Here is a 13,615-nt window from a genome sequence, read left to right as displayed (position 1 = left end):
TTTCTTAATTAAATTTTAAGTTATTACTATTTTAATGGGAATAAGCCACAATTGGAGGTTAAATTAAGTTTATTGACGTTTCAATCTTCACTGCGGAAATCGTTTTTAAAAGTTTGTATTTTAAGAACGATTTTCGAAGTGAGTAAAGGGGCTGTGAGAGTTCGGGCGCAACTCTTATCGAAATTAACATGGGAAATCGCTAAGGTTTATTCTGCGTTCTTTTTGTGGTGGAGGCGCGACGGCTTATCCGATCGTGATGTGTGAGGTATCGTTGGAAAGGGGAGGGACGGGAAATACATTAAGAGAAAAAAAACGCAAACACAACGCCAAAAGGGCACTATATCGTATCTTTGGTGTTATTGGACCTATTTTGACGTTTGAACGGGATTGGATTTCGTCTATTGTTCATCATCTCGTCATACAAATCGCCACATGTCGGCTTCAGCTTTCAGAACAAGACACTTCTTCAGCCTATATCTTCTCCCTCTCTCTCTCTCTCTCCCTCTCTCTCTCTCTCTCCTCTCTCTCTCTCTCTCTCTCTCTCTCCCTTTCTCTCGAAACAATGTATGAAAGACGAGGTGATGCTGAAAACGATATACCGTACAACAACGTATGAGGTATAACTAGAAATAGAACATGATTAGTCAAATAACGTATACCATACTTAGAGTATGACCAAACCAACAAACATCCTCTATATAATCTTCTCTGATTGAGTACTACTATACACGGATCTCCACTTAACGTGCATTATTAAACAGCACTATTATTCTGTATATGCTTATCATTTTCATGAAAATTATTGAATACAGATTGTATTCTTACTATATTTTCTCTACAGCAATTCAGGTAAAATTATGAACATTACTGAATACAGATGTATTGTGAGTTGCATACTATATTTTATCTACGGCAAGTCAGGTAATATTAGAGAGTTAAAGTGTAGGAACACGTAAACGTTAACACTAACGTAAACGTGAAGAAATTATGTTTACGGCCACTATACGTTTTAACTGTGAGGTGGAAAACGTTAACGTCTAACGTTTGTTTCTAACCTTAATTTTACTCAGATTTGTTGTGGATTGTTTACAAATTTGAATAATTAGACAGTGTCCTTTTATATTTTTTTACTAGTTTAGGTAGATTTTTTATGAAATATTTTGATTGCTTTTACAGCAGAATGGAAGATATCCTTAATATTGAAATGTTTGGGGAATCTGATTTCGAGGATAATGACATGGACGATGCTGTACTTCTACATATCTTTGGTAGTAATTCATTGGGAAATTGTTTTCCGTAATTTTTTTCGATTTTTTTCACTATTCTTAGGTTACAATAATACAAACAAAAGATAGATCTTTGGTTAAAATCACAAAACAACAAAAAATTTTTAATTTTCGGAGATTTGACAGACATTCGGTAATACTCGGAACAATTTGGATAACGTTAAGGGAATTCGTAAACGCACGCAAGGTTACGGAGACCCGTTAACGCAAACGTGTTTATTCCTCTACTGCGCACGAGTAGCTGTCAAATTATACGTTAACGTTAACGTTTTGCCCTGCACTTTAACTCCCTATTATAAAAATCACCAAATACAAATGGTATTGTGAGTTGCTTACATTATTTTATCTATGGCAAGTCAGGTAATATTATGTTTTGTAGATTGGTATTGTGCTTCGGGTCTCTGGTAAAAAATAGAAATATATGTTTATTAGAACAATCGTATAAAAATAGCTACATAGACTGCCCCAAAAATATGTTAGTAAGGCCAGTCAAGCAGTAAGTAATGGTTATATGTAATAAGTATATATAAGTAAGTTAAACGGTAATAACATAATGTTACTATCAAAGCGATAAAATTCGGTATGTAAATGAAAGGGAGTTTATGTTCGGTTCGAATATAAATTTGATGAACAAACAAAAATATTGTAACGATTTTAAATAAAACGAGTTGTTTGAACATAATAATAAAAAAAAAGTTGTTTGAACATATACTTATAAGTAAATATATTTATATAAATTCGAACCGCTCGTTTTATTTAAAACGTTACAGTTGGTATCCGGTGTGAGGTTAACTGATTTGTTTAAAAAATAAATTTAGCAGTGACTTTTGAAACAGACTTTTGAACTTTTAAAAAGTATCGGGAATATCCGCGTAATTCGGTAGTAATCTTTGTAAGAACATTTACAAAAGTACGTGTGTGCCTGACCAAAGATACTGCTAATAGAACTGTCAGTAAAACAGTTGCGTGAGCAACTAGAAGAACGCAATGAAGACTGCAGCGGGTCCAAGAAGATACTCCAAGAACGACTGAAGACTGTTCTCAACAAGAATGGAAACGACCCAGAGACATTCCAGTTTCAATTAGTAGAAGAAGCCGTTTTAACTAAAATAATTGATGGAAAATTCGAGAATGTTTCCAAAGATTCGATGAAACGTCTCAAATGATTAAAGAAACTTCTAAAAAAATGATAATAAATTTGAAAAGGTCTCGCAAATGATTGAAGAATTTCTAGAAAAAATCTCAGCTAGACAAAACGACGAGAAACTCGAAAATGTTTCTAGAAGATTCGACGAAGTATGTATTCAAAACAATGAGAAATTCGAAGAAGTTTCCAAAACATTCGATAAAGTAGAAGAGATGATCAAACAGTTAGAGAGCATGATAACCAATACAAAAGTGCTACAAAATGGAAAGTCCTCTTGTCCATATACCTTAGACATTTGAAGCTATTGCGACAGAAAATCATTGGACAGAACAAGAAAAGGCTGTTTCCTTGACTGCTGCTTTACGAGGTAATGCTGAGGATATCCTATGATCGATTCCTAAGGGTCAAGACAAATGTTACCAGACCTTGTTCACTCGACTAGACAAACTTTACGGTGCCCATCTACAACAAGTCTACAAAGTACAAATAAGAAATAGAACTCAACGAGCAAGTGAGAATTTGAAGCAGATGTTGCTCGTATAGCGCGGTTGGTTTATTCAGAGATACCAGACAACATTTTGGAAGAAATTACGATAGAGCTTCGTCAATGGGTTGAGAGACAGTGAAATACAGAAAGCTTTACGACTAGCAAGACCGAAAGTTTTAGATGAAGCGATCGCCATTGATTTGGAGCACGAAACAGCTAGTCAAGTTTCACGGAGCTATCGAGAACGAACCTCTGAAGAGAGCGACAAACGAAACCATAAACGTCTGGAGGAAATTGTACGGAAAGTAATTCGTTACACGATGCCGAAGAGACCGAGGCCAGATGTTGGAATGGTGGCGACGTAGGTCACACTCATCGTAAATTGCAAGAAAATAATACAACAGTCAGAAAGTTAGAACAGATCGAATACTGGCTGGAAAAAGTCATTCAAAAAGTCATGCTCAGTCAAGTCAGTCATAGTGACTTTTATATAGAGGCATACCTTGTAGAAGTGAAGTTTAGTTGTTAAGATACTATCGGACTGTAAACTTATAAATAAATATATTTATATAAATTCGAACCGCTGGTTTTATTTAAAAACGTTACAATATTTTTCTTTGTTCATCAAATTTATGTTCGAACCGAACATAAACTACCTTTCATTTGCATACCGAATTTTATCACTTCGATACTAACATTATTTTATTAACGTTTAATTTAGTTATACATACTTATTACATTTAACATACTTACAACATTTAACCATTAATTACTGCTTGACTGGCCTTACTAACATATCTTTGAGGCAGTCTATGTAGCTATTTTTATACGATTGTTCTAATACAACATATATTTCTGTTTTTTACCAGAGACCCTAAGCACAATACCAATCTACAAAACATAATATTACCTGACTTGCCATAGATAAAATAAAGTATGCAACTCACAATACCATTTTTATTCGGTGATTTTTATAATACTACCTGACTTGCTGTAGATAAAATATAGTATGCAACTTACAATACATCTGTATTCAGTAATGTTCATAATATAGCCGAATTGCTGTAGATGAAATATAGTAAGCAACTTACAATACAATCTGTATTCAATAATTTTCATGAAAATGATACGCATATACAGAATAATAGTGCTGTATCGTAATGGACGTTAAGTGGAGATTCGTGTATAGTAGTATTCAATCAGTAAAGATTATATAGAGGATGTTTGTTGGCTTGGTCATACTGTAAGATTGGTAGACGTTCTTTGATTACTCATGTTCTATTGCTAGTCATACCTCACACGTTGTTGTACGTTATATACCGTTTTCAGCGTCACCTCGCCTTTTATACATTGTTTCGAAAGAGAGAGTGAGAGAGAGAGAGAAGAGAGAGAGAGAGAGAGAGAGAGAGAGAGAGAGAGAGAGAGAGAGAGGGAGAGAGAAGCTATAGGCTAAAGAAGTGTCTTTTTACGATGAGAGGTGCTAGATGGTATGGGCATAGTTAAAGGATGTAGCCGACATGGGGCGATTGGTATGACGAGATGATGAACTGTAATAAACGAAATCCAATTCCCTTCGGACGTCAAAATAGGTCCAATAACACCGAAGATGCGATGTAGTGTCTTTTTGGCGTTATGTTTGCATGACATTTTTCTCTTAACGTATTCCCCGTCCCCTCCCCTTTCCAACGATACCTCACACGTCACGATCCGATAATCCGTCGTGCTTCGTACCCGTCCACCACAAGAAGCGTCAAAAACGAGCAGAATGAACCTTAGCGATTTTCCATATTCATTTCCATAAGAGTTGCACCCGAACTCTCACAGCTCCTTTACTGAAGTGGAGATTGAAACGTCAATAAAATTATTTTAACCTTCAATTGTGGCTCATTCCATTAAAATAGTAATTATTCTAAAATGCCACAAGAAAATAGCTTCAGAACAATATAAATTTTAAGTACTCGTGTGGCGGAAAAATAAGTATATTTTTGTCTAATTTGTCAAATTATTATTAGTTTTTAAAAACCGTATACAAAGTGAAATGACTTTTTCTAAAAAACGAACTAACCTTGGACGAACTAAAAATCGGACCTGATTTTTTTCTAGTTTTAGTAAATTAGTTGATTAGGTGGTAGTATTCCTAATATTATTCCTTATTAATGTATTGGTTATTTTTAGGTGACGTTTGTGGACCATTTCGGATCACCTGGGCATATGGGCAGATGCTGGAAAGCCCACCGTAAGTGGCGTGTCATCAGAAGACAATAATGCATATGGATCTTGTGCTATTGATACCTATTGTTCTGCATTGGCTGTTCAAGGATATATGCATAAATTTCAACAGGTGATTAATTAATAAATATTACCAAATATAATTAAAAGTGAAACTGTAAATCCTTAGTTTATCAATATTTGTCAAAAATGTTTCTATTCCTGTTAAGTTATGCCTCTATTTTATACACATTTTGCTTATCAATACTCTCCTTATTTTTGTGTAAATATTCATAAATCGCGTTTTAATAAAATATTGTTTAAGCTTCATAAAAATTTTTAAGTCTCAACTTTTGATTGGAATATTACACAGACACACACACACACACATATATATAAATATATATAAATATATATATATAATATATATATATATATATATATATATATATATATATATATATATATATATATATATATATATATATAATATAAACTAAAGTTTTATTTTGAGGTTGCAGTCATTATTAGGGCAGGATAAGTAAAACTCTTTGTTCTTTTATCAAGCTTTCGCAAAATTTATTCGCTTCTCCAGGAAAATTGCTAAAATATCGTTACAATCATTTTATCAGTAAACACAATGAAATTAAAATTAAAAACATTGTATGAAACTAGCACAAAAACTTACAACATGAGGTTAAACCATTAAATTTTGAAATTCAAAAAACATTAAACTTAACTTATTTAAAGTATATACATATACTCGATTCGTTATTCCCAGTCCGAACTGTCTAGTGAATTTAGTAATTATTTTTTTGCGAAGTTAGTTACTTTTTGGCAGACTAAAAGTGGCTGGAAATTACTATACAACCAAGCACACGTACTCATAGCCAATATTCATAGTAAACAAACTAAATAGTAAATAAAATAGAACTTTGCGAATTACCGACAATCAATATTTATTTATCTGCACCATATAATATAATAGTTATGTAAATAGTTATGTTCAATTATAACAACTAAAATATATTTTTTAAATATATACTACACAAAATTTGATAGGATTAGTATACACTTCCACTATTCAGAATAATTCTTGTAGGGGAAAGGATGAGGTAGCTGGTTCGCTGATTTAAAAATAAATATTTGAAAAATTATAGTCCCACCTTCCTACATTTGGTAGATAAAAAATAAATAAAACCTCGAAGGGACCAGCGACCAGTAGGTCGCAAAATTGCGATTATTAATAATATAGTGGATAGTAAAGTTAAAAGTAGAATAATTAAAATAAGAATTAAGCTAGAAATATTTTTATTGTATTATTTACATGAATAAATAGTAGTATCGGGATTGCCAACAAATCACCCTTTTTAATAATAATAAAAACATAAATGTTCATATAAAATGTTCTTAACCACACAACTGTTTATATTAATTGTTCTTAAAGCTAAATACATGCGATTTATAGAACAAGAAAGTTTATAGTTTGTTGAATATCCGGCAACCCTGTAATTTGTCGGACCGGCATTTATGAAATGTTGGCACACAAACTGTCGATTTTCTTCTGTATAAAAGAATAATTTCAGGTACTTACATATTCGATGCACAGACACTGAATTTAATTAACTATTTAATAAAATAAGTTATTTGAAAACTGCTTCTATTTGAGAAGCGTGAGAATAGTTTCTAATTCCCAGAAACTTTCCATACGACGGGTCAACTCATCTTCTCTTTCGAACTGAACATCATTAGTTGTAATAAAAGAATGAGAAACATTATGTTGGTTTGAGGAAAAATTTAAGCGGCTTCTAGGTATAGGACCGGCGATCACGTAACCCAGATAAGTTTCAACTAAAGAGGGGGATCTAGGTCAGATATTAATAATATTAGATTTAAGTAAATTAAAATAAATATCAGCACCAAGAAGTAAATTTATAGGCCCAGTTTTAAAGAAAAATGGGTCGGCAAGTTCGGGTATTATATGTTCATGTAATTTTAGAACCTCAGGAGATATAGAAAATTGGGGGAGATTATTTGTTATTTTGTTTATAACAGAACAAGAAACGTTAAAACTAATTGATGGGTTAACATGAGAACTAAATTGTATATCTAGCACTTCTCTACTTTCAGCACAATTGGTACTACCTAACCCAGAAATATTTACAAATTGTGTTCGAGAGGACAGCTGCAAATTTTTTGCAAAGGAGCTTTCAATGAGACTCATTTGACTAGCAGAATCTAATAGCGCTCTTGCCATCATTTGTTGACCATTAGAACATCTGATATTTACAAGAGCTGTAGGTAAAAGAACTATGTTATCAGAAATAGATACAGTATGGAGTGAAGCTTGCTGAGATGAGGGATGAGCATGTTCAATAAATTCATTACTTACAGGGTTCATATTTGGAGACAAAGATTTATTTACAATATGTACATTAGATGGTTCTGTTCCATGATTGTTTCCTCTAAAACGAGAGTTCGTATTTATATTTGGAACGTGATTATGAGTCTGCGTACTAGGGGATGAGTTTGATTGATTATCAAAATGTAAATAAGTGTGGTGAGGTTTTCCACAAGTGGAGCATCTTTTTAAGGATTTACATTGCGGTATTGCATGAGTGTTACTGAGGCAATTTATGCAATATTTCTTAGATTTGAAAAATTGATATCTTTCTAGGTGTTTTAAAGTTAAAAATTTCGAACATCCATAAATAAGCTGATTAGACTCTTTACAATAAAAACAATTAGCACGGAAGTTGTAAGATTGACGTTGAAGGTTATTTACATTAGAAACTAATGAAACCTTATTTTTTCGGCTGTCAGTCTGTCTGGAATAAGATTTGGAAGAATTGGGTTCAAAAAGATTTAAATTTTCTAAAAAGGATTGTCTTTTATTCAAAAATTCAAAAAATTCTTCCGCAGTAGGAATCATTGCTGTATCTCGCTCGCTCTCAAACGCTTTCCTAGAATTGAAGTCAAGTTTTTGTTCTAGCAAAAATATAATTAAACATTCAAATTTGATTTGAGGAGTATGACCTGTATTATTTATTAAATCGAAAGGGTACAAAGAAATTAATAACTTAAAATTATCGTCATATGTCTTTTTTACAATATCTAGAGCAACGTTTAAATTCTGATTAGTTAGGCTCAGACTGGAAATTAAATCTAAAGGAGGACCGCGCAGTAAGCTTTTTAGATAATAAAATTTTTCCCCGTCAGTTTTTAATTTATAGTTATTCAGCACTACCGCTGAAAAAAGATCGAAAAATGAGGGCCATTCTTGAGCCAACCCTGTAAAAGGTTTAATGTTGATTTTTGGCAAAACGACATTAGAGGATTCAATAATATCACTATTGGATCATTTTTTCTTAAGATTTTCAATATTGGATCCAAGTTGCGCAATAGCAATCTCGAAACGATCTGATACTAAATTTTCTGCATTTACTTCTACATCGCTAAAGTCTTCAAGTGCAATTAAGTATATCACTTTGAAGATTTTTGTAATTTTCGTAGGTACTTAAAATATTTTGTAGTTTTACATTTAATATGCAGATTTCCCCCGATCCATCAAGATTTTTGATATAGGATTCGATCCTAGGCAATTGAATTTTACAACCTTTACGTTTATTTTTTATAGTGGTTAGATCCATTTTAAAATGCGAAAGAATTAAAAGCCACTAATCAGAAAATAAGGAATGCGCTACGCAACAAATATATGTATGTTAATAGAATATAAGCAAACTGGTAAAATTCAAATTAATTATTAATAATCATTAAAAACCTAGAAAATAATAGATAGAAAATAAAATATTACCAGTTAAAATGATAATATCAATAATAATATCACAAAAATCACAATGCAGATATCGATTATAAAAATAAAACAATAACAAACAGTTTAAATAGGAACGAAATATAAATACTCAATATATTATGTAAATAAATACTCAAATGCAGGTATGATCGTAAAAATGAATTCTTAAAACTACAAATGTTCACGAAAACGTTTTAAAATATATATAAAAAAAAATAATAATACCGTCATTCTGTTTTAAAATAAACTTGCAAACATCAGGTAATGTTTATTTACAAAACACCCCAAAAGGTTCGTAAGTAGGTAGGTATAAAGATCTTTCGGCAAGACTTATAAAATCTTATATACTAAAACGCTAAGCCCTTTTCTTATCCACCACTTTACTCAAAAACCATATTAGATAATTAAAATATTTTTTCGGAATATTATTAGTATTACGTATGAGATTGTCAAGATATACTTTTGGTACAAAAATTCACTTCCGGTTTTGAGATGACCGGAAGTTTAAATTTACTTTAAGTTTTAGACCCCACAATGTATATATGGATCAAAAGGCCTCGTCGAGACGAATCTAAATATGTACTTCCGGTTGCGATTTGACACCGGAAGTGACCCGAAACGCGCATAAAACGTCAAGATAGAGCAAATCTGACACCGGATTCGTGATCAGCATGCAAAATTAACTGCTAAATGATATCCATGTCGACATTTGATGAACTAAAAATTGCATTCCGGTTTTGAGGTCGACTTCCGGTTTCGGTTTTATTAGTCAAATCAATAGAGAATTCAACGTAGAGTTCAAAAATGTAAGTTCACGAAATTATCATTTATAGTTTTTGAGTTATTGATAAAAATATTTTTACTTCCGGTCATTGTATATATTGTATATTTTTCTCTCAAAATAAAAATTTCATTTAAAAAACTCGATGAGAAGTTGGTCCGCTAGTCAGTCACTAAATGCCGATAAAGCTAATGTTTTTAACAAAAACACAACAGATGGTGTAGAGATAAAGGAACTGGACTGTTAGTTCTGTTACTATCGCGTACTTAGGGTTGATGCAGTTTCAACAGGGTTGCCGGTTAGCAAAAATTTCTGGAAACCGAACACTCCCGATAAAGTTTTAAAATTATTTTGTCCGTTATAAAATCATTGTCACTGTTTTGAGTTTTTAATAAAAGATTTTTCAGGTGCACTCTAAGGTGATTAGCGGCATAAGTTTAGAAATTGATAGAACAATTGTGAGCAAAAAGTAATAGAATAATTATGATAAAAATGTCATTTTGACAAATAAAGTGCTAGCTATTGAAAAGTAATAGAATTATTATTAGACGAATGTCATTCTGACAAGAAATCCGGCTCGATAATGACCAAAACAAATGTAGGGGAAAGGATGAGGTAGCTGGTTCGCTGATTTAAAAATAAATATTTGAAAAATTATAGTCCTACCTTCCTACATTTGGTAGATAAAAAATAAATAAAACCTCGAAGGACCAGCGACCAGTAGGTCGCAAAATTGCGGATTGGTAATAATATAGTGGATAGTAAAGTTAAAACTGGAATAATTAAAATAAGAATTAAGCTAGAAATATTTTTATTGTATTATTTACATGAATAAATAGTAGTATCGGGATTTCCAACAAATAACCCTTTTTAATAATAATAAAAACATAAATGTTCATATAAAATGTTCTTAAACCACACAACTGTTTATATTAATTGTTCTTAAAGCTAAATACATGCGATTTATAGAACAAGAAAGTTTATAGTTTCTTGAATATCCGGCAACCCTGTAATTTGCCAAACCGGCATTTATGAAATGTTGGCACACAAACTGTCGATTTTCTTCTGTATAAAAGAATAATTTCAGATACTTACATATTCGATGCACAGACACTGAATTTAATTAACTATTTAATAAAATAAGTTATTTGAAAACTGCTTCTATTTGAGAAGCGTGAGAATTATAACTTTGCTTCTATTTGAGAAGCTGAAAAATAAGTTTGACTTGCATGCTTCTATTTGAGAAGGCAAAGACGAAGTAGTGTTAAGGGTAGTTGGGTTTGAATATTTTGAATCTGAAGAACTGACAGGCGCAGAAGATACAATGCAGCAGAAAGAAGGCGTGTCATGCTGATTGAATGTATTGAAATTAGTGAGAATAACAATTATTATTAAAATTATTATAGAAGGACAAACTATTGTAGAAAATATAATTAATTTTCTACATACTGGGGGGCGGGGAAAATTTAAAATATATACAATGATCGAAACGACCGTTAAGAAAAGGTTTAATCAGAAATTGGAAGAGGTGCTAATTTTATTATGGGGCGAACATACTCACCTTCTGCTGTTTTTACACGTGCAGCGCGATTGGCACGCTCCTGCACACCATTTTGTTTAGGAGTGTATGGCACTGTAGTTTCATATATTATTCCTGAATCCTTAAATAGAGCTCTAAATTGAGCATTACAAAATTCTAAACAGTTATCTCTCCTGTAGCGTTTTATTTTAAGCCCTGTTTGATTTTCAATAAGTCTTTTAAATTTTTGAAACTTCAAAAAGGTTTCACTCTTAGATTTAAGCACATATCCAAAAGTTTTACGAGTATAAACATCAGTTAACATAAAAACAAATCTTGCCCTTCCCCAGTTTTTTTCAGACATGGGACCTACCAAGTCTCCATGCACTAACTCTATCTTGGAGGTAGCACGTCTAGCTTGACCTTTCGGAAAACGTTTTCTGGTCTGCTTTGCTTCTATACATTGTAGTACAGGGAAGCATTTCAGTGTTTTTGTAATCAATACCACTAGCCATACTAGTTACCAAATTCAGACTCTTTGTGCACAAGTGCCCTAAGCGTTTACGCCATAAAGAAACATTATTACTTTTAGTAGTAACATACATTAAATTATCTCCAACAATATTGTTACAATTATTAACAGTTTCTTTAGATGTACTAGGAAAATTCTCATTATCAAAATTTCCTGTATTAGAAACAGTGTCCAATTTATAAATTCCTCCAAATTCAGATCCTGTAAGTTTTAGAGTCCCCTTAATATTAACTTTATCCTGGTCATATACATCAAAACCTTTTTGACTAAACACAATGATATGACCTTTAGATGCTATTTGACTAACTGATAATAAATTTGCAGCGGCATTGGGTGCATACATAACATTAGTTATTGTACCTGAACTAATAGAATTATTGTGTGAATTAACTAAATTAATTGGAATATTTCCAACTCCTGTGGCCAATAATGTACCCTTATCAGCTGTACAAAATTTAGAATTTTTGTCTGGATCAAAGTCTACCATCCAATCTCTATTATTAGATACATGTTTACTAGCATAACTATCAAGATACAAATCTTTAGAATTTGGAGAACTTACAAACATAGCGGTAGCAGCAAATAAAAGATTATTAGTTTTACCTTGATTCTCCTTAGATTGGTCATTACCAGTTGGTGGTTTGTAATTAGGCTTCCAATTTTTGGAATTCCTCTTGGGGCATTTAGGACGGATATTGATTGAAAAAAAGGCTTCTTCTTGATAAAATTATTTTTTGTAAACAAAGCTTTTTCCTCACCATTCTCCCTCAACTTTTTACGATCTGTAATATCATTCAACAAGGTAATGACTTCTTCACTTTTAATAGTTGTATGTGTTGCACAGTATCCATTCACAACATGTTCTTCAGTGTCGGAAGTTCCACATAGCATCAATGTCCCAACTTCACTATCGTCAATCACTACATTTAATTCTGCAAGTTCCTGAACAATCAAGTAGTTCAGAAATATAATCACTAATGGAAGAAAAATCATCTTCTAACTTTGCACGATATAACTTTCTTTTTAGAAACATTTGTCTAGTTAGACCGGCACTTTGATACGCCTTTTTTAGGTTATCCCAACCTTCTTTAGATGTACTTGCTTTTCTCAGATGAGCTAAGCAAGTTGGTTTCACCGATAAACTTAATTTTGCTAACGCCCTTTGGTCTTTATCTGCATCTTTATCATTACCAGCAATACAGTTTCATAATCTATTGAAAAAATTTTCAATTGAAACGGCCAGATTTCATAATTTCGTCTTCCATCTAATTTTTCAATGTTTGGGCACCAGGGCTAACAAAAACATTATTAATGGTTTTTGTTTCAACGTTTTCTTGTTCAGACATTTCGTCGAGTAAAAGGCACACAGTGCACATAAACTTAAAAATTAAAACAGCCTATCCAACATATTACTTATAATTCAAAAAATGAACTGTTCTGAACCTTACAGTTCTGGCTGATCTGTCTAGCTAGACACCTAGTCTATGCCAATAAAAAAAAACCTTACAGTTTAAATATTAATAGTAAATTTACTTATTCCAACATATTCCTAAAAATATCAATATAAATAATTGTTAGAATTGTGTTATTAATATTCATAAGTAGATTTTTCTAATGTTGAATTCACGAGAGTAACTTTAAAGTGTTTAATAAAAGTTCATAGGCAAAGTGGGATAAATCTTTCGTAACAATATATTCTTTTTAACATACAAAACGGCTGCAGAAAAAATATTATACGTAACACCATCCAAAAGTAATTTTACGAGACTCGCAGGATTCCAGGTTTCGTCTACGGCTCGCTCTGCAAACTTCCTACTCGTCTCGTAAAATATCACTTTCAG

The 13,615-nt window shown here is 32.1% G+C and overlaps 1 protein-coding gene across 1 annotated transcript in view; it reads left to right on the top strand.

The window, feature by feature from the left end:
• The window catches only part of LOC140445543 (lysozyme-like), a 369,487-nt gene that overhangs the window by 249,343 nt on the left and 106,529 nt on the right, over positions 1–13,615 (top strand). The window contains 2 exon segments of the mRNA XM_072537639.1: positions 5,096–5,128; positions 5,131–5,261. Coding sequence (XP_072393740.1) covers positions 5,096–5,128; positions 5,131–5,261 — 164 coding nt within the window.

The sequence above is a fragment of the Diabrotica undecimpunctata genome, chromosome 7 (assembly GCF_040954645.1).
Source record: "Diabrotica undecimpunctata isolate CICGRU chromosome 7, icDiaUnde3, whole genome shotgun sequence".
In the NCBI taxonomy this organism is placed as follows: domain Eukaryota; kingdom Metazoa; phylum Arthropoda; class Insecta; order Coleoptera; family Chrysomelidae; genus Diabrotica; species Diabrotica undecimpunctata.
This window is presented reverse-complemented; position numbering and strand designations above follow the sequence as displayed.